Raw genomic sequence first — 22,424 nt, 5'->3', positions numbered from 1 at the left:
GTACAGCTATCCGTGTGAAAATCCGGCGATAGTGAGGGATTGTACTGCCTTATGGTGATTGCGAAAGCAACACGCTAAGGAAATTGTAGTCGCTTGAATTCAAAAGGTAATTCGAATGAAATCATCGGTATTCTTGGGATTAAGACTACTGTATTTCTCTTTTAAACTTACTACTGATGATTTTTGCTTCGATCAAGTTTGGTGTAATTTTTTTAATCGTCAGTCTGGTTCCGTTGCAAAGCTTGGGTGGATTTAAGTTTCGCATTACAGTAGTATTATTGGAGTTCCTTCTTTTAATGACAGTAATGGGGTGGGTTAATGACAAATTGGGAGACTTGAATACCTAAAATAGCACGCACTATCATTAACTAAATAATTTATGTTATATTGTGTGGGTATAGAACACAATAAGAAACAAGATAAAATATTAAGTCATTGCCATCCCATTTATTGTTTATAATACTTTGATAAAGGTTTTAGCGAATTTCCCTATAGGGAAGTAGCTATTACCGTAGGTGGCACGGTAAGACCTAGACCCGGGACCGATTTACTTTTTCATTTTGATGTCCCCAGAGGCCAAAAACACTATTCGTTCAAATTTTTATATATGTATATATATATATAGACATATATATATATATATATATATATATATATATATACGTCCGTGAACGCAATAACTTGAGTAATTTTTGTCCGATTTTGATGAAATTTGGTTTAAAGGTGTAAAGCGGGATAAACTTGAATGAGTTCGCGAACCAGCACGATCGGACCATATAAAAGTATTTTTGTTCGATTATTAGTAACGGAGAAAATAAAAAAAATTGTCAATTTAAAATTCCCATGTTATTCTTATGGAGAATATTGTCAAATGTTGTAGTTTGCTTGTTTATGAATATATTTTGATCAAACTTGGCAAATTTATTTATTTTGTACTAAGCTATCAATATTTTACTCAAAAACACACTTTATTAGTTTCCTTGTAGCAGCAAACCTAGGTACTCGTTACACCTAATGTTATTAAAATATATTTAACTGAAAATCAATTCAGACAAATGGAAATTCGCTTAGTCGGCAGGTTTGCTGCGGCGGGGGTATTTTTATATTTACATATTTAATAGTGGATAATTTAAACGTTGTAGAGTGCGCAGGTGTACTGCGATTGGGGTTTAATATATTTTTGGACTTATCCAAAAGTAAAATAGTTTTACCTACGACCGTTTTTTAAAAAGTAGCCATTTCAGTTCAGTTCTTAGAATTGAAAAGTTTCACTTAACTGCTGTTTACTTTCATATCAGCATAGTTTCATTTCATATCAGCATAGTTTTTCTCATATCAACACGGGTAATGGACCAATGAGGTTCAAGGATTGAGAGAAAAGAAGTAGGCTACAATTGTAATACTTCGAACGTCAACTAATCAGCTGATCAGCTGATCAGTTGACAATTTTAATTGTTGATCCGGCTTGTTCCTGTTGATACTCGCGTATTCTTAACCTAAGTTGGTGGAAGTTAAATGAAGGTTGATTTTAAAATATCAGTTAGTGAAAGTGATGTTGACGAGATAGAAATGAGAGCACAAACTGTTTGTGCTAGGAATCTTTTGCCACCAAAATCAAAACAAAGGTACCATATGCAATTACATACCAGCAATTCATTAAATGGACGATACAAAATAAGGTTAAATTGATAAATGAAAATGTTCTGGTTTATTTTGAAAACCTCTTAACCACTTTTTCACCCAACTCGTTGTGGACCACATATTCGATGCTGAGATCTAACTGTAAATTAACTGTTTCACTATATAATTCAGTTGTCCAAAAATATATGCAATATTTCCCTAATTGTACCTGATACAGTATTTATGGTAAGAATGCTGCTAGCAGAACCTATTGCCTGAAAAAGTAACGTATTATTTAACAAAGTTTTACAAACACGTAATTACATGAAATCAGCTGATTAAACAATAAGTCGTTGCATCACTTTCAGTGACAATGACAATAAACGAAAACATAACCTCTCTAGGAAGTTATGAGTAGTGATTGTGTAGTAATTAAAAAACGGTCGTAGGTAAAGTAGTGTACGCAACACGCGTTAGTCTTTACGACACTCGTAGAAGTTTTTAAGGCACGAGCCAAGGCTCGTGCCTTAAATTTTCTACTCGTGTCGTACAGACTAACTTAACGCAATCGTTGCGTAAACTACTATTCTGTGATGCACTCTGTGTAAACATTGTTGCACTATTTCAAATCATGACTAATACAGAACGTTGTGATTATTCAAACCTACAAAACAGTTGATGAAAGTAAACATCTGCTTTGAAATTATATTTATTTGTTAACATTGTAGTTCCCAAAGTCATTGGACTCCTTAAAACCCTCTGGGGCGGAGCCCTTTTGACGGATCTGCACAAAACTTCACACAAACCATCCTTGAATAATGCTCAATAATGCCTGAAAGTTTCATTACAATCGGTCGAGCGGTTTCGGAGTTCATAGGGTACATACATACATACAGACAGACATACTTCCTCTTTTATAGATATAGATAGATAGAAGGCATATCCAATCCACTGTAAATATTTACATTTTTATTCAGTTGCAAACTTTTTTTAACCAATAAAACTTTATTTTACGACAAACTATTAGTAGTGAAATGTGTAGTCACTACATTTAACATGTACATTTTATACATAAACACTTTTTCAACTGATTTAAGTTAGTTTTGAGGGTGATCTTAACCTTTGAATGCGTATTACAGTAACTATGTTTGTTGTATTTCCAGACAAAACGCGCAAAATTCAGTTGTCCAGCGTTTTATGACAAAATTATAATTCATTAAGAAAGAGGGGGCTAGAACCAAAACACAATGTGACAAGGTTGGCCTACATTATCGAGGGCAATGTTAGACTAGATGCTAATTTTAGGGGCGTTCTTAAGTCAGCATATGAAAAAAAACTAGGGTGTTTTCGCAAAAGATAAGACATTATTTATTGTACGAGGTGCATATACCGAAGGTAGATGTGTTGCCTCAATTTCGTTTTTATCCGATGCCCTCAGCGAAGCATGGAGAATGGATACTTTCTCTGGCGCGGTTTTATACGGCTATAATCTTCGGTCAACCGTGCGTCAGCTACCTTACTTTTAGTGGCTTAATGTGTCATAAAACGCCAGTGAAACGGGCTGTGGTTCTTTTATATATTTTTACTTCTTGTCATCATTAGCATTGCATTGAGACAGGGACACAATTCTTATAAATTACAAAATAATAACATAGGTTAAAGGAGTAGACAATAAGGGCTCCATCATATCTGGTGATGAATCTTATAAATGTACGCTTGCATGTTGGTTTTTACAACAGTTGTACATGGTTTGAAGAGTAATCTTTGCGCGTTTCGTGCAGGCAACTCCCATCCGCTACGAAGCTTGATTATTACAGAAGTTGTTCATTATTTATTTAAAAGTTGTGAAAATAAATTGTCCACCTGATTTTGATTTTATTGAGATGGGGACGGGTATAATAGTTTCAGACTGGGACGGGTGGCGTCGTCCTGTAATCCAGCTACAATAAGGTCACGAATTGTGAATATTTCTAGGCATGCACTAGATGCGATGCTCCCTGGTGTGGATTAACGTCCGCACGAGTGAGTAAGTTACTACGACTATCCGCAGTACTATACTGATAATTAGACCAATTCGTTAATTACAAGGGTAAAATGTGGTTCGGATTCCACTTTAAACTCTAGGTCCCAGTTGCCATTAACTGTATGGGCTATTAATTAACAGCTGTGTCTAAGGAACATTAACAAGACTACAAGATCGCGCCACTCATCCTACGCATGTTTGGGTTAAAATACGCACACAGTGGCTTACCCATCCCAAATAATTGATATAATTAACTAAATTGATATCGGACGCCACCTATTTGCGTCTTTAAACCCAAATGTGAGTGATGGGTGAGTGTACAGTAGAAGAATGTAGTGAGATGATCTGTGTTGATTTTATAAGGCCAGTTTTTACTTTCTCTCCCTATACCATAGTAGCCTATATGGAGAAAGTATTGTTTTCGTCAACATTTTAGAGTTTGAGTTTTGAGTTGATATATTATCCGTTTTGGGTTGGCCCCCCTGTACCCAAAAAAGTGGTTTTCGAAGTGATGTCTGTAAGTGTGTCTGAATGTGTGTAGAGCTAGAAACCGTGGTGCCTGTGGTCCGATTTCGATGAAATTTGGTGTGTAGATTCTAATCCATGGTATCACCAGGCGTATTTTTCATTTTTTTAAATTTTGATTTTAATGTAGATTTTCCCATAAAATAAGGGAAAAGTCGGGTTTTCTCAAAAATGGCCCGAACGATTTTGATAAAAATTTAGTATGTTGTAGCCCTTTAAATTCTGAACCATTTTGTACGGCTAGCATTTCTGTAAAAAATTACGGTTCAAAAGTTATTGTAAATAATGTTATTTCCCCATAAAAACCTTATTCAAAGTAACGATAACAAGGATTTTAGAAAAAATACTTCCGCCGCGGCTAACCTGTAGACTAAGCGAATTTCCATTTGCCAGACTGGATTTACTCTAAAATGTCTCCTTAAAAATATCACATTTATTACCTATTTAAATAACATTTAGTTTAACGAGTACTTAGGTTTGCTGCAACAGGGAGGGTAAAAAGGTATTTTTTTGTAAAATGTAATAGTTTAGTATAAAATGAATGTATTTTCCAAATTTGATCAAAATATGTTCATAAACAAACTACAACAGTTTACTTATTCTCCATAAGAATAACATGGACATTTGAAATTTACAGATTTTTGGAATTTTAACGGAAAAATTGGATTTTCTCGAAACTGGCACGAACGATTTTCTTAAAAAGTTAGTAGTCCTTTAAATTCTGAACAAAATGGTATAAAAATCTCATTACCGTAAAAATTACGGTTCAAAAAATATTGTAACTTATGCTATTTTTCCATAAAAAAACATAAAATAAAAAATCGGATTTTTATGGTACTTATAATTCTAAAAAATAAGACGACACCCCATTGCTGTAACAGTCACTACAAAGTCAGTACACGGTTCAAAAGTTATTGCAACTTTTGTGATTTTTAACTATATAAAATATCATATTCACTCTCACCGCATACCCGCTCAAATTATAATAATTATATCATGTTTGTGTATGTGTTACTTTGTGGAGTCAGTCCGTCAGTCATTATAGTCACTGTCAGTACTGTAGGTTCAATGTCTCTAGTAGTGTGTGTTGTTGTGCTAGAGTTGACTTCAGGTAGTTACAGTGTGTGAAGACAATGTCGTGGTCAGTGGGTCACGGCCAATGTCAGTAAACTGTTGACCTATTCCGTTAACTACAAACACTATATTATTCAATACTACCTCTCGCGCCCAACTATACAGCCAATGAATATACTAGGATTGCTTTCATTGCAGTGAAAGCCAGTTGAGCGGAGCGATCACCTTAAATGGTTTTTAATAAAGCAATAAATTAAAACAATGTTTATAGATATAATACCCTACAACTATTTAATCAATTTAAGTTATCAGTTTATCTCAGAACAATCAAAATCTATAACAAGTTTCATAAGTAAAGGTGTTGACATTACATACATCCTTTGTATCGGTATTTGTATTTATTTTTAACTAAAGGTTAAGCTCTTAAAAGCTTTTTTTTTCGTGGTGATAAGTTAATAGGTTATTTAATGATATTGAAATAAAAGTTAATATTATTAACTGGAAACAACTAGTTTTTTTTTCTAAGTTTGCTTGCTAATGTCAACTCTGGTGAACCCAACGTTTACTGGTTGAACCCAGCCAATCGACATTTTCTCAAACTTGGTCAGATTAGGCGATTCAGGCAGAATTAATCCTGCCTGGATCCATATAATTAGCACATGTAAACATAGATAAAACACAATCCGTAATTTTTTTAAATACTTGCCTACTTTGAGAGAATTGTACTAATACTTTTTAACATAGGCCACCTTGTTTTTTTAAATCTTTTACGTGTAAATATTACTTTGAAAAGCACTGTGCAATATGAAAAGCATTTCCAAGCAAACGTTCTACATTCGATTGTCTCAAAACATTGCCAGAAGTAGTTGTTTGTGCGTTTAATGTTAGTCTTCATCTTCTACAAATATCAGGCAGTTTTTGAGAATGCATTCTGAATTTTCCTTAATATGGCACTCTTATGTGAATCAGGTATTTTCTTGTAAAGAGAAAACGCAAACAACTATTTCAGGCTTACCTACTTGGGCTTACTTATATTGTAATAGAGAGGTTTACAGATTATGCTAAACTTGCTTTTGTAATGTACTCACCGCTATGTGCTGCAATCACTGGACCATACAGCCAATAGGCCAATTGCCCATCTGTCGGGTACGTAGGCCTACCCAATTATTCATAACCACATTTTGACGACGATCCTTGATACCGGTACTTTTCTCTAGTACCTACTTAGGAAATGTAGTTTTTGAGATACAGTATAGTGGTATTCGATTTTTATAAGTATAGAATAGATTGGAAGGAGTACATATTAGCTCAACACAGCCTTTATCTTCGGGTCTACACTTACAATAGAACGACTATTGACTGTACGTGAACATACGTAAATACAAGCTAAGCAGTCGTGCATCCCGTTGATTTCTCTGGTCGTTAGTTACGCCGTAACGGAAACGGAATGCGTGTTGCGTGTAGCCGTTTCCCTACGCTGGGAGAAATTCCAGGAGTGAGTTAAGTGAGTTAGCCATTATCTACCAGCTTCAACTACTTACAATACGCACGTATTCACGTACAAGTGAGGGGCAAGTGTGAGGTCAACGCCCTCTAGATAAGGGTTCTGGAACCTATTGTAAATAATGCAGGAACTAATTAATTGTAAATATTACATTTTTAAAACATAACGATTGTCATGAATAGGATATATTGGTACATCTGGCGTTATTATGTATTTGTAGAGCGTCCGAAGCTTAGAGATAACTCCCTCAATATCTCAAATGGCGTTTGTGGTCTTTGTTTAGCTTCATTGAAAATATCAGGTGTAAATGTCTTGACGTGTAAACCCTGAGAGGTTTCCTTGGCTGGTGGCTGTCGTGTACATCCAATATAATCAGATTGTTCGTAGCCGGGTAGCCAAAGTGTATTAGCCCCCTGGACAATGTTTCAGAAGGTGTTAATGGCTGATGTGTAACCCCTGAGATATTTCCTTGGCTAGTGGCTGTCGTGTACATCCAATATAATCAGATTGTTGGTACCCGAATAGCCAAAGTGTATTAGCCCCTTGGACAATATTTCTGGCTGGTGTGTAAATACGAAGCAATGCATCTAGAGTTTTTTGTGTAGGCCGTCGTGTAGTCCACTTGACAATGCCTCGAAAGGTGTGTTTATAGTAGCCAACTTGAAGTAGCTTCTTAGCAAATATTTTACCAGGTGTTAATAGTTCATGAGTAGTCTTCCTTGGCCAAACTACAAGAGGCGCCTTCAGTCAAGGCAAATCTCATGGGGTAGGCCTATCCGTTGTCATCGTCCAGCAGCCAAGGTGTTATATCATGTGTACGTGGATGTTGTACAGCTTATGCTGTCATGGTGTAGCTTCTTGGGCAATAACACTAGATGTCCGTGGCTATCATGAATCTATATGGACAATCAATCATGTAGTCGTAACTTCCATCCATGATCATTAAGATGGATAACAAGCTCTCTGAAGGATATGCTCTCGGGCCAATGCAAACCCTTAGGAAGTCGTGTATGTGATGCAACTCCTTAGACAACATCTGAGAAGTTTCCCGCGGCTGCTGTGGATGTATCTTGATACTATCTTAAGACCTCCTAGGGTAGACAATAACTAAGGAGAGTGGTCGTCTAGCAGACCCACCTTAGTGAGTGTCTGTAGTGTTTGTGTATTATCTAACACATCGCCACAGGACATTCTAGTGAGTGTCTGTTGCTAGTACACATTTCCTCATACAATATCCCAGCCAATGGCCCGGGCTGTGGCGCCCCTGACTTGGTCCCGGAGATCTTAGCTTCACTCTCTCTCCTGGCCTCCTTCCCCCATGACTCTGCTCTCACTCACTCTGACTCTCGTCCGAACATTTATTCACTTCCGTCTTACAAAATACATTTATCATTGTTTTCGGAAAAAATATTATTTGGATTGGTGGCCAATAAACTGTGAAAGGAATTATTATTTTTCCTTATTCCCCCAAATAAGATCGAATCGGCATTTTCAAAAGTGTATTCATAATCTTTTTCCCTAAAATAGAGATCAAATCATCGAAATAACATGATTACATTCAACACACGACACAAAACCTGTACCATAGACTAAGCAACACAAGGGAGTATGTTTTATCTATGCCTGGACTGACCATGAAATTTAAAAAGATACCGCTAACATTACTAATTCATACGTAGGGACTATCTATCCTGTGTATACGTCTCCTCCTTTCATCCTTTTTAATTCGTTACAATTACACAATCTACTATGTGCATGGACAAAATGACCTTTGCGTATACACGGACGTTATATTATGTACAGTAGTATTATTTCAACAACGAAAGCCTATTTAACAACAGTTCACTGGAGCAATTTCAAATTTAACTGCAACAATATCAGCTGATTCCAGTGTGTTTAGGACGAGCAAGGCAATGAAGTGTACCAGTTTTAGAGGAAAAGATTCGGGCAGTCAAACAGCAAACAGCAGTCGACCGCAATGACCCACAAACCTAACCACAAAAACGGGCTGACGACTCACAGCTGATCACTTGAATAGCTTTGGGATGAGCTGGCCACCAGCACCAGCACCAGCCACTATCAGTCGTGCGCGGTCATTCTCCAAATTGACTTTCACGTTCAAGCTCAAGACGTGGCTCGGAACAGGTATGCCAGAGGAAAGCCGGATACTGATCTTGGAACGATGGAATCGAATGTAAAATTTGAAATCGGAACGAATGTTAATTCTAAGATAGCAAAGCCTTTTTGCGCGATCAGTATTTGGGGGGTCGCCGGAATTTTATCCCCCTGGAATTTTACCCCCTGGGCAAAGCTGACGTCACTATGACGTAGTAACCTGAGTGGCCAAAAGGTTGTTCGCGGCCGGAATTTTACCCCCGCCGATTTGGAAGTCTAATCAAAATAGTCAGAGTAATAACATAATAGTCATTAATTAGATTAGCGATAAAAACCGGAATTTTACCCCTTGTCCATATAACTAGCGTTTAGACAACTGAAGATGTACGGGCCGGATTTTTACCCCCGGAATTTTACCCCCGGATTTTTACCCCCCGGAATTTTACCCCCTGGCTGATGTTAGAAATTGAATGATTGATTTTGTTTTTCTTATTTCTGTTTTTAATTAATTGTAAACATTTCATTATTTAGTAGCCTATCTTTATTTATTTATTTTGTAATCTCAACTAAGTAAACAGAATTCGCTGTTTTATTTTGATCATATTAACCGACAGTTGGCTTCAAAGATCGAATCCTGACACTCGAATCTCAAAATTAATATTAAAACCCTGTTCGATTAGTTAATGTTACGTATAAATTAAGATAGGCTACTTAATAATAAAATGTTTACCATTAAATTAAAACTGAATGACGATAATTAATCATTCTCAATAATTTATATATCTGGCCATGGGGTAAAATTCCGGGGGTAAAAATCCGGGGGGTAAAATTCCGGGGGTAAAATTCCGGGGGTAAAAATCCGGGCCGTACATTCTAGGTTTTCATAATTTGATGTGTTCTGATTAAACTCACAACCGTGAAAATATATGTTTAATTCCGCGTTTAATCCATCGAGCTGATGTCGCGAAACTCAAAAGTTCGCGGCCGGAATTTTACCCTCTGGTTTGTGACGTCACGTTTGCCCAGGGGGTAAAATTCCAGGGGGATAAAAATCCGCTACCCCTATTTGGGATAGTAAAAGAGGATGATGCCGTTTTTCAATTGATCGAGTTATTGAGTTGTATGATTTTTAAAGAACTAATCGACCGTTATTGAAATTTCATCAATATAATGTACAATAAATAAACAATTAATGAATAATGGAGATATGTATTTATTCTTGTAGGCTAAGTTTTAGAGGTGGTGGATGCCGAAGAATTTCATTCTTTGAGGCCTAGACTTCATTAGCCAAAAACTACCGGATACGATTTAACATTACCATAACGTGAACTGTTCAGAATAAAACACTCTCTGAACGAACACTCAGAAATTTATCTCGGAACCAATGTGTAAAAAAATGCATTAAGTTCTTGAAAAATCTGTATGTCTGTTCGGTGTTCATTTTTATGTGTAGGCTATTTATTTTTAAACGAGCCTGTATAATCAATAAATCCATGTTTTAAGCTTTCATCGCATTTATCATTCGCCTAGTCTGATGATGATTGGTGTGTCCAATCGAAATCGATCACCACTTACCACCTTTTTATGTTACCGTGTTGTGAGTAAACAGTATAAGTGTAAATATATTAGTATAAGTGTTATTTGACGTATTTTATGTGCTTTCAGGCATTTATGATTCCAGAGCTTATATTTTGAGAGACTTTCAAAAAACAATATCACCATATTGAACAAATTAAGTTGTCTATCTGTAAAGATTGGCAACTTGCAATTGTGAAATGAATAAAAACACATTTTAAATTTATATTTATTGGTTTGGAATACGTAATAATTTTGTCTTTTTGTACCACAGTAGACTTGCTAATACCATTATATGGTTAAAATCACTGATTAAATTAATTATGATTAATACAATACACAACTATTGAAACGGAAAACACTTGAAGTCCGTTGTATAATGCATGTTTTTCAGCAGAGGTAAATGCTTGTAGAAGTAGTTTAATCATTGTAAGTTTTCAAACTGTTTAGTTTCCAATACCTTTTTTACCGAATGACACAAATATCAGATATTATGTCGATTTCCATTATGTATCCAGTACGTGCATTACTATTCAGGAGTTGAATTGAAAATGCCGGGCCGGGTGTAGGCTCCCCAGACATAACGGTACACAAATCAGCTGGTCGAATGGTTCAGTGACCTCAATAACAGCTGATACAAACTCAAATCTAATCAGCTGTTTCGTCAATATTGCTTGTGATTCAGCTCTTGATTTTATTAAGATTAAAGATTTGATAGATTTTTATTCTTTTCTTTGTACAGTAGCTCTTCTCAATAGTGCAGTTCCAGGGTTAATTTGTTCATATATAGGTATATATATATATATATATCTGTGCTTTTGTAATCAGTAGTATGATTATCAATAATTTTATTAATGTGACAAAACCTGGGTCTGAAAAGAATCATTACATTTTTAATTAAATTAGTAGTTTTTGACCCTACTCATGTTTACATTCAGATAAAAGAAAACTTGTTAATTAATGAAGAGTATATTTTTATTTTGCTAAACTGATTTCTGAGGTAGGCCTACATTATAAATGCACCGCATAAGTGCATTATGCTATTCTTTGGAGAACAAATTTATATTTTCTTGTCTTGTTTATAGATATGTTGGCTTAAGTTGTATCAGTTACATGTGCTTTACTTCACTGTAATGAGGTGTTGCAATTAAAATGTAAATCTCAGAGTGAGCTACAGTATACAATTTAGTTCTCCCCCTATGCCAATTTTTCTTATTGATGTGAGTTAATTGATGTGATGTAAAAGATAAAGATGCAACAATCTATTCTTTAATCCTTTTTGGCTTTATTACTTACTTTCCGTGTCCGGAAATCAGATTTCGCTTTTCCAAAAATTAGCTACCGATATGGCTTTGTCATTCGCATGTAAAAGATCATCTAATGTGCAAGACTGGTCTAGGCGTGGGCAGATCAGCAGATGGCCAGGATCCTGAACAGCACCACACGCGCACAAGATGTTTTCTTCGTCTGGTAAGAGACCCCATTTCTGCATGTTTGTCTTGCATTTTGGTACCTCGACCCTAATTCGATTTAGGGTCTTCCACACCGTGTAATGAAGGCCTCCACCAGGAGCCAGTTCCTCCCTGGCTGGTATGGGAGGGTTAGTCAACGTGGCCTCCCACCTTGCCACCCGATTGCTTGAGAGTGATCCATCCAGGACTCGTGTCCGTGATAAAAATCTCTTTCTGGACCGAAGCCGTCGCTCTGCAGGTTGGTGGCCGTGTAATGGGTGACGAGGGTCTGTCTCTTGCTTAGTCCTTTCTGCGTCGGCAGCAACATCACGTTGGATTGATGGAGGGGCGATCCCTGTGATAGGATAGAGTTTGTGTACTGGGGTTGGTTTCAAACACCCAGTTACAATCCGAGCCATGTCGTTGACTGCAATGTCAACCTTTTTTGCATGTGACGATGCATTCCATACTGGTGCAGCGTACTCCGCAGCCGACACACTGAGCGCTAAAGCTGAGGTTCTGAGGACATTAGGGTTAGCACCCCAGCATCTGCTGGTGAGCTTCCTGATGATATTATTCCTCGCTGAGACTTTACCTCTTGTCGCAATTCAATGTGCCTTAAATGTCAGTGTGCGGTCCAGTATGTCACCAAGGTATTTGAGTGTAGGACAGTGCTGAAGACGGTCTCCCCACCACCTCACATTCAACTCACGGCCTGCTTCTCTATTGTTTAGGTGAAAGGCACAAACTTGGGTCTTAGCAGGGTTCGGCTTGAGGTGATTTGCGTCATAGTACTGGGAAAGTTCATTTAGAGTCATAGTCAGCTTCTGTTCCACCTCTTCAAAACTCCTACCTTGTGCCGCCACCGCCATATCATCGGCATATATATACTGACGTGTAGTGTTTGGGAACGGTTGGTCGTTAGTGTAAATGTTATAAAGAGCTGGGGCTAAGACGCTACCCTGAGGCAATCCATTTCTTTGATTCCTCCATCTACTTTTCTTGCCTTGAAGGGACACGAAAAACCGCCTGTTATGAAGAAAAGTGCCTATCATTGAAGTCAGCTGATAGTCTTTAGTAATGCTGTACACTTTTCCCAAGAGTCTTCGATGGTTTACGGTATTGTAGGCAGCTGTTAAATCTACAAAAGCGACACCGGTGATCTGTTTTCTCTCAAACCCATCCTCAATGTGCTGGGTCAGGTTTAAAACTTGGCCACAACAAGACTTGCCTGATCGAAAGCCTGCCTGTTGTGGAATGATCTTTTGTTCCAGAAAATCGCTGATTCGATTGAGTATCAGACGTTCTAATATTTTATATGCATGGCATAAGAGAGAAACAGGTCGAAAGTTCTTAGGATCGTTTGGACCTTTCCCAGGTTTGAGCAGTGCAGCCACACGAGCTTTCCTCCATGCCTTTGGTATATGCATTTGGCTTACGCACATGTTCATGAGGCTCAACAACCATTGCATGGCATTTTTACCTAGGTTCTTTAGTTGTTCGACTCTGATCTCGTCAATACCTGGAGCTCTATTAGTCTTTAAGCTGGTAATGACTGCAGTTAGCTCAAACATGGTGAATGGTTCTTCCAGGAAGTGATTCTCACTTGCCACATAACGCACAACAGGTTCCCGGTATTTCCTTCCATAGGTTTTGCCATTTAAAAGATGGTTGGTAGCGACTTGATCGGCAGTAACTGTTGTAAAGTTGTCTTTTGGTTTTGTCACATCTCTGAGGATCTTCTAGGCCCGTCTGCTGTTCATCTGCATATCTAAACTCTCCACAAGATCACACCACTTAGTTTTGCGATTTTCGGCAATGACTGACATAAGCTCTTCACCTGCTAGAAGTGTGTCCTCAGCAAAGGGATCATTGTCAAAGAGACCTTGGTTTCATTCTAGCAGTGGCTTTGCCTCTTCAAAGAGTCCTGCGATGTAGTGAGTTCGACAGCCTCTAGGTATCATTTTTCTCGAGACCTGCTGGACAAGCTTAACGAAGGAGTCATACATATCAGGTTGTGGAGGGTTATTTGGCTTTATTAAAACGTTAAGATATTTTATAGAATCCAGTATTGTATACTAGGTACGTTATGTTTATTCTAAAACTGGCAACAATTTTAGAATAGGAATGGAGCGTCTAGTTCTAGCCATAGTCTATGGTCAGACTCATACAAATTGTTTGTCATTTTATTTTAGAAAAATGTTGTCTTGCTCATTTTGCCAAAATTCTTTAGGTAGATCTTTACAAGGTGATAAAATATACTTACGGAAAGTAAATAAAATAAAAGTCTTATAACACTTAAAAAAATTAAGTGTTATAAGACTTTTCTTTTATTGGACTTTTATTGCTAGATCTTAAGATTTAGCAGTGAAAGTAACCACTAACAGTACACGGTAAAACAAGTATATTTTAACTTCTTGATCAGCATTGTACGTTTTATTAATTTTATGGAAAGTAAAAGTATTATAAGACATTTCTTTTATTTACTTTCCATAAAATTAATAAAACGTACAATGCTGATCAAGAAGTTAAAATATACTTGTTTTACCGTGTACTGTTGGTAAATCGGCTGTATGGTAGAAAGTGTGATATATCCATATAGCCACGCTGCTGGTCTATGTATGATGGCTGGACGGGTCAGTAGTACAATTGAGCGAAAGTGGAGCCCCAGTAATCACTGAATGAGTTGAAGATTTTAAAGATAGGAAAAAGTATGTTTGGAAATGCTTAGAATTAGAGAACTGTGTTTGTCATGTTAAATTATTGATATTTGAGTTATTTTTTACCTTGGAAAAATAAAAAGCATAAAATTCTATTCTTTAAATTCAACCGTCACCATATCAATCTTGAACAATATCACTACATGTCAAAGTTGAATTCTGGACTTTGTTGCCTCTCTCGCTGATTAAATTTAAATTGATGATTTAAATTTGATTATTTTAGAATTTTTTTTTATTTGTGACCTAACTCAAAGACAATATCAGATCCTAAAATGGTTAGGGGGTTAACTCTATAAGAAAATGCTATATTACTTGAGTAGAAAATAAATAACTTAAGAAGAAACTTGAGAAATTAGATAATATGTTTAAATTTCAAAATGCAATTATTAATAGAATTTTACAAATTAAGAAGAAAAATACTTTAGTAAGGTTTTACCCTTTAGTAACACCACTTCCATAACTCCTGTTGACATAAACCAAAACTTTTCCAATAGCTTATGTTGATTTTTCTCACACTCAGAAAATTGAATTCATATTTTCTGAAAATTTGTACAGGCATTAATTATTGTGTCTGTTGGGCTACTGAGTTGATTTTTTATTGACAGTTTCGAACAATTTTTTACAATATTTGCAATAGTGTTTCCTTAACGCAAGTGAAAATCCCCTTTCTGACACCAGGTTTTAGTTTGATAAATAGCTCAATTAGAGTCGACGTTTCAACATATTTTAGCAATTATTTTATGACTAATTGCAGATAATACAAGGCCATCGCCACGTTCCCAGTCCAAAGCTACTTGCTATCTAATATTTAACTGGTTTTTTACAGAAGGCTTCAGTTTGCGATGTGTCGTGGGATGTTTCTCGTCTTCTTTTTCTTCATTTCTACATTGCTCGGCACATCACAAGGTAAAACTATATAGTTCTATTTTTCAAATATATATATACCGGTACAGGGTTAGTAAAAAATCTGGAGACCCCCTGTAAATTTTGTAACGGCTCACACTAGGAAAACTAAACTCTACACACCTTTATGGCATGTTATAAAGTACTTTTTGAGCCTAATTGCTACTTAGTTCCCAAACTCAAAATGGGGGATTTAGGTGGAAACTAAAAAAATTCAAACGTTAAGACCCATCGAGTGACCACTTATTTTGAAGGTCGTAATAAAAGAAAACTAACAACGCAAACTAGAGGTCTTTATCGTAACACAGTAAAATATGGCAGCTGATTGAATATAAAATTGCAAGTTAATTCTGATTTCTAAAGATTTCAATCAGCTGCCATTTTTTACTGGATTGAGATAGAAACCTCTAGTTTGCGTTGTTAGTTTTCTTTTATTACGACCTTCAAAATGAGTGGTCACTCAATGGGGCTTACCATTTAAAATTATTTAGTTTCCCCCAAAATCCCCCATTTTGAGTTTGGGAACCAAGTAGCAATTAGGCTCAAAAAGTACTTTATAACATTCCATAAAGGTGTGTAGAGTTTAGTTTTCCTAGTGTGAGCCGTTACAAAATTTACAAGGGGTCTCCAGACCTAGAGAGCTGTAAGTTAAATTTAACTTTGAGAATTTCAATTGGCTGCCATTTTTTATTGGATTAAGATAGAGACCTCTAGTTTGCGTTTTTGGTTTTCTTTTACCAGGACCTTCAAAATGAGGGGTCACTCGATGGGTCTTACCATTTAAAATTTTTGAGTTTCCCCAAAAATCCCCCATTTTGGGGATGTACACCAAGTGGCGGTTATGCCCAAAAAGTACTTCATAACATACCATAAAGGTGTGCCGAGTTTAGTTTTTCTAGTATGGTCTGTTAAAAAATTAACAGGGGGTCTCCAGACTTTTTACGAACCCTGTATATATAGTCATTAGGGTTTGTCTAGAAAGTGTTGTATTAGATGGAAGGTAATGAGTTATTCATCCAACCAGATGTGGTATTACTGTTTGTGAGATTTATATGCCTTGTCAGATAAAGGTACATTCTCTCCAATTTTAGCTTGACTACAACCCTTATCTTGGATAAGCGGTATGATATTTTATGGGGAAAATCCTAAATGTTTGCAATAACTTTTTAACCAAAAGTTTTACAGCATTGGGTTGCTCTGTGCTACCAAGAGGGCACAGAATCTCTTTGAATTTGATTCAATTTTTATTTAATTTAATTTTAATTGGTTTAAATTAAATTAAAATTTCATTTCATTTGTCTAATATTAAAGTTATTTTGTTTGTGTATTTTAATATTACTATTTAGTTTTAGTATTATACTAGTGTATCGACAATTGTCCTGTCATTTTATGGACATTCTGTATACAATAAGAAAATGAAAAACATTATTTGACAAAGTGAGGGAAAATTTCTTTGAAAGGATTTTTTTACTATTTTAGTACTCTGTTTATGCTTGCTTATAAAGTTCACAATCCTAGTCAACATAATATACATTCTGTTATTTCTATTTGTTTCTCAAAGTTCCGCTGGCAACATTTGATTGAGAATAATAAAATAAATCATGATTGATTGTTTAAAAAAAAGGATTTAGTGTTTGGCCTACAATCCTGGAACTAAACTGCCACTTTTTGCAAAGAGATTAAAAAATTATGACCACAGTGAACAAAAATAATTCCCAAGTGTGAACTATTTAAAAAGAGAAGATTGCATTACTGTATTTTAGGTAAATGCTGTAATCTGATGGTTTGGAGTCCCTCGGAAAAATGTTGGAATTTGACCTAACTTAGGGAGTAAAGCGGAACCAGTAACCATAGTGAGAAGCTTGCTCGCCTTGAATCTGTGTCACAGTCATTGTGCACTGTGCTTTTGGTCATCCACACATGGATGTGTGTTGAGTTGTAAATTATCTAGCCATATTTATTCAGTCTTTTGTCAAAAACAATGAATTAACTTGATAGATTTTCAGAATTCTGGTGTTGAACAAATAGATAATTTTGAGAGGAAGGGAATTTCAAAAGGCACTGTTTGGTTTTGAATTTCAGTCTTCTACAGATTAAATTAATGCTGACACTAAAGTTTGTCCTAATAGTTATAATCCTACAGTTACTTGGCAAAGTGAGCTTCCTTGCAATGATCATAGTACGCCAAGAAGCTAATTGATAAATTTTCATACTTTTGTCTTACTCCAGTATTCCAACCAAACAACACAAAAAAGTGTTCGTTTATTAGGCATGTAATACGGGGACACTTGAAAATAATTGGCAACACTTACAGATATTACGACTACAATCAACTGGTCAGCGTTTTCCATTTCGTTCAACGCTTGGATTTTACCTAAACCTAAAAACGTCTTGTATAGTGCCTGAAAGACTAATTTATTTATATGGTTTATAGTAACTGTAGGAGAAATATAATATGTAAAGCAAAAGCAAATTGCGTTTGCTGCACTATTGTGTAACTAACTAGTGTTCGAAGTGGCACTTTGCTGCTACCACTGCTTTCACTGACTACTTGATCCCTGTGCATAGTGTGGGCCAACAGCAAGTTATTTTTAATATACACATTTAACATGGTAACAAAAGTATAAAAGTGTCACACACTTGAGGGAAGAAATGAATTTGACACTTAAGCTGACTCATACATTTAGGTCCTGTTCTCGTAATTTCTCTGTGATTATTATTAATTGATATTATAAGGCCTTACCTTAGCAATCCTGTTTTTTGATCCGAAATTAATTTCGGGCCCGAAGGTCCATCATCAGTCGGAATCTAGTAGACCAAATTTTCTAAACCTGGATGGACCTTCGGGCCCGAAATTAATTTCGGATCAAAAAACAGGATTGCTAAGGTAAGGCCTTATAATATCAATTAATATATAAGCAATCCAGAGGCTAAAATGATTGATTATTATTAGTCCGGCAAACAGCGATTATCACTGAATTATATAAAAAAATATGTAACTTCACTAATCAGTTATTTTAGAACCTGTTGACCTCAAAGTAGTGTTTTGATAATAGCTTAGCCCCAAGCGGGAGATCAGCTGAGCCAATGAAAGTGTGTCCGCTTTCCCTTGCTATAAATCAGCTGTGTATTTAGCATGGACAGTATACACAATTAGCCAACAACACTGTGCATTCTGCCTGTACAATAGGCAAATTAAGAAACTCACTGTACTTTCAGTTTTAATGTCACTTTCATATTTTTATCAACTGCTGTTTTCATTCAATGGGTTTATATTAAAGGGAATTGTAATTTTAAATCAAAAAAGTTAATTTATTGAATGAAATTACAGTATATAATGACATGGAAGGACCTCAAAACTAAAATCATAAGGGATTTACTTTACAAACATAAACAACGTTGCTCAACTATGCAGTCTCTTACAATCATACGCTTTGTAGGTTTGAAGTGAAGTAAGCATCAATTCCAAATTCTTTCTCAACTGTCAAGCTACCCATGACTATGACAGTAAACTGAATGTCTGAATAGCAGAACACCAGGTTCACAACTTGAATGAGTTTGCGAATCAGCAAGAGGGGGTCTTGGGTATTACGGGGTTTTGAAATTTCTTAAAATTGAGAGCAAAAATTTTTGTTGCAAACCATCTTGTAGAGCTTTGAAAAAAATAATTTGGTATATTGAAGGTTTTGTGTACAATAAAAGGTTACAGAGAATATTCCAAAAACTCTCTCATGGAGGAAAAGAAAGCTGTTGTATTTTGCTTCTTTATGGCCATATGTTGATCAAATTTGGCAAATCTTTTATTTCAAACTTTAGGCTACTCGGCTGCTGTTAACATATTGGTCAAAAAACACTTTTTGCTCTCACCGTAGCTGCAAACTTAGGTATTCATTAAATCTAATGTTATTTAAATGGGAAGTATGTCCTGTTTCTGGAAATATTTGCGTAGGCCTACGAATCCAATTAGAAGGATTGATATCTACTTAGTCTGCAGGTTTGCTGCGGCAGGGGTATTTTATGTTATTTATGACGATGGCATCCAAACAGAAAAAAGTGGTTACAACTTAAGAAAAACTTGAACCCTTAAATAAATTTGACAAATTGGAATTGTCAGTAATTTAATGATTTTTAACATGTTTTTTTTTTGTTTTTGTTATTTTCTGTGATCCTAGACTTTCTGCTTATCTGACCATGTCTTGACCAGTTAGGTTGGACAATCGAGACTTTACTGTAAACATTTCTTATATTGATACTGATGATACCTGGGGGGAAGATTACACTGCGACCTGTAAGAACTATTTAGTCCCCCAAACTAGTCTCCAGTCTTTGTCTAGAGAACCACCTCCAATCCTAACTCCTTAATGAAGTTCAACTTCAGGTGGGGGTTCTAACTGCGGAAAATCACCAACTGCTACTTGGTGCTAAGCATTTTTTAGAATTAATTGTATTCTCTCCAATTGAGTTTACACTTTTGATAATAACGGAAGTTAAAGAATAAAAATTATAACTACAGTATAAATATTTTTGTCACACTGCAGCAAAAACAGCCGTTTATACATGTGTTGAAGGTCTAAAGTAGCATTTTTCCCCTCTAGGGAGTTGTAAATTTTGATTAAGGCAATTTTATCGATTGAAATCATTTATCGATTGATTTATTGGGTAAGGTTTTAGCCTATTGTTGCATTGTTGTCAATTGCTCGACATATCGATGGTATAATGTACTGTAACACTTTTGTAATAGGCAACATGATTTAATCACAACTTACTAAACATCTACTTATTTACATTAGCAGAATTGAAAACAAGTTGTAAGTCATTTTAAGAGGTTATATTTACATAAAAAGTATTTTGTTTTCTACCATATTTTTATTGAACTAATGATCCAATATGATGAAAAACATAATTCATCACACGGGCAAAAATTGTCTTTTTAACCCTTGCTCGTTTTCCATTAACCTCAGGTGAAAGATATTACAATAATAGATTTAAGATATAAATATAATAGATTTTTTTATTTAGATATTAAGATATTGAAAGATATTACTTGCCTCTTGTTTGCAGCGGGCCCCACGTGGACGGCTAAGGTATGGAACACAAAAGAGTTCAAGACATGGCAAGAGTACGCACTCCTGAGCAACGAGTCAGATGAGAACCCTCTCTTGTCCCCGAGAAGTCACAACTTGCCACATCGGAGTGAGGAGGAGATGGAAAAACAAACATTGGAGGCCTTCCGCTCACTCAAGGTATGTAACTTTTATTATATTGGTGCTACAGTATATACTTGGAACTGTGGTAATTTGAATGCTGTGATAGTACATTGATTATTGATTTAGACTCAAAAAAAGCCAGTAGCCAGAAATTTTTGGACATTTTTGGCAAGAATTTTTGGATTTTGTGAAGAAGGCGAACCTAAAAGCCACAAAGGACACTGTGGTTTTAAAAAAAATTAAGAAGTGCGTTTAGAAAAGAGTTGAAAAAAGTAAAATCTCATGATGGATAGCCTCTGGATCATTAAAATTAGCAGAATATGGTTTATGTTACCTTGCCTGAATGATCCTATGTAGTTGTCAAACACGACAGCTGTTTCGTGCTACAATGAGCACATCTTCAAAGTGAAGAAACACAAAATCAAATCATTTCGCCCGCGGTTGAGCACGTCAAAAAACACATAAAGTACACGAAGTTCACACAAAAATACATAATACAAACACTTGGCCAAGTACCGCGAACACGCGACGCGGCGCCGGTCATGACTCATGACCTACACATTACCGGCGCCGCGTCGCGTGTTCGCGGTACTTGGCCAAGTGTTTGTATTATGTATTTTTGTGTGAACTTCGTGTACTTTATGTGTTTTTTGACGTGCTCAACCGCGGGCGAAATGATTTGATTTTGTGTTTCTTCACTTTGAAGATGTGCTCATTGTAGCACGAAACAGCTGTCGTGTTTGACAACTACATAGGATCATTCAGGCAAGGTAACATAAACCATATTCTGCTAAAGTAAAATCGTCTCAAAAACTCCAAACTGTGCAGTTCCGGACTGAGCGTGTGTGGGGAGGTCACAACTCCGGCCAAACTGTGCAGTTCCGGACGGAACGTGTATGGCAGGCCTAAAGAAACCGTTCATCTTAGTCAGTAACAAAGCTTCACGGGTCATCTCCAATCTACTTTTACCCTGCATTCATACATACCACTATAAATAACAGACACAAAGTGCGAGTTTAGCTCTCTTTATTAAGCGATTATAGTAGTGTAGTAAAGTGTTTATGTTATTCAGTTTAAAATAGTTATTCATTTCATTTAAAAGGTTGATAATGGTGATATAAGGTCGCTACTAATGGTAAGCGACAAAGTGTCCTCTAGATTAAGTTAGTTAAGTTAGTAGATTGGTATTTTAGACCAGACAAACCTAACCTAAACATTTTCTGTAGGTGATCTTTAAGCATGATAAACATTGGGGGAGTGTGTTTAACTGAGTTTGGTTGCAGATGAACTACACGAAGCTGCTGCATACTCTGGACGCAGGGCCAAGGTCTGGCAGACACCTGCCCCGTATTGTAGACAAGGCTCTGCGCCTGATGAACCTTAAACAGGTGGTGCAGGAGGTGGAGACCAGTGTCATGTCGAAGGTGTCCTGCACAGCTTGCAAGGCAGGTGTGTTCTTGTGCACATATAACGCCTCCCCCTTCCCACTCCAATCTCTTTTGTCAAGGATTCTTTAACCTTTCAAGTTACAAAGTTACACCATCACGCATCACAACAAAACCTTCAATTATAACTTATAGCTATATCTATTTGATCCTAACTAAAAAAAAAAAAAAAAAAAAAAAAAAACAGCTGTCTGATAGCCTTACACAAGGCCACACTAAAAAACAGGCTGTAATGCTCATCAAGCATGACGTCACGATAGAA

General features: G+C 36.3%; 1 protein-coding gene across 3 annotated transcripts in view; it reads left to right on the top strand.

The window, feature by feature from the left end:
* LOC128989644 (sphingomyelin phosphodiesterase-like) overlaps window positions 1-22,424 on the top strand; it is a 54,382-nt gene that overhangs the window by 6,290 nt on the left and 25,668 nt on the right. For all 3 annotated transcript variants that reach the window (XM_054411600.1, XM_054411602.1, XM_054411603.1), the window contains 3 exons: window positions 15,434-15,513; window positions 20,572-20,753; window positions 22,001-22,166. In XM_054411600.1, coding sequence (XP_054267575.1) covers window positions 15,450-15,513; window positions 20,572-20,753; window positions 22,001-22,166 — 412 coding nt within the window. In that variant the 5' untranslated portion in view covers window positions 15,434-15,449. The remainder of the gene's footprint in view (window positions 1-15,433; window positions 15,514-20,571; window positions 20,754-22,000; window positions 22,167-22,424) is intronic.

The sequence above is a fragment of the Macrosteles quadrilineatus genome, unplaced genomic scaffold, assembly GCF_028750875.1.
Source record: "Macrosteles quadrilineatus isolate MER2022 unplaced genomic scaffold, UCM_ALF_1.0 Scaffold_3__2_contigs__length_128488019, whole genome shotgun sequence".
NCBI classification, from domain to species: domain Eukaryota; kingdom Metazoa; phylum Arthropoda; class Insecta; order Hemiptera; family Cicadellidae; genus Macrosteles; species Macrosteles quadrilineatus.
This window is presented reverse-complemented; position numbering and strand designations above follow the sequence as displayed.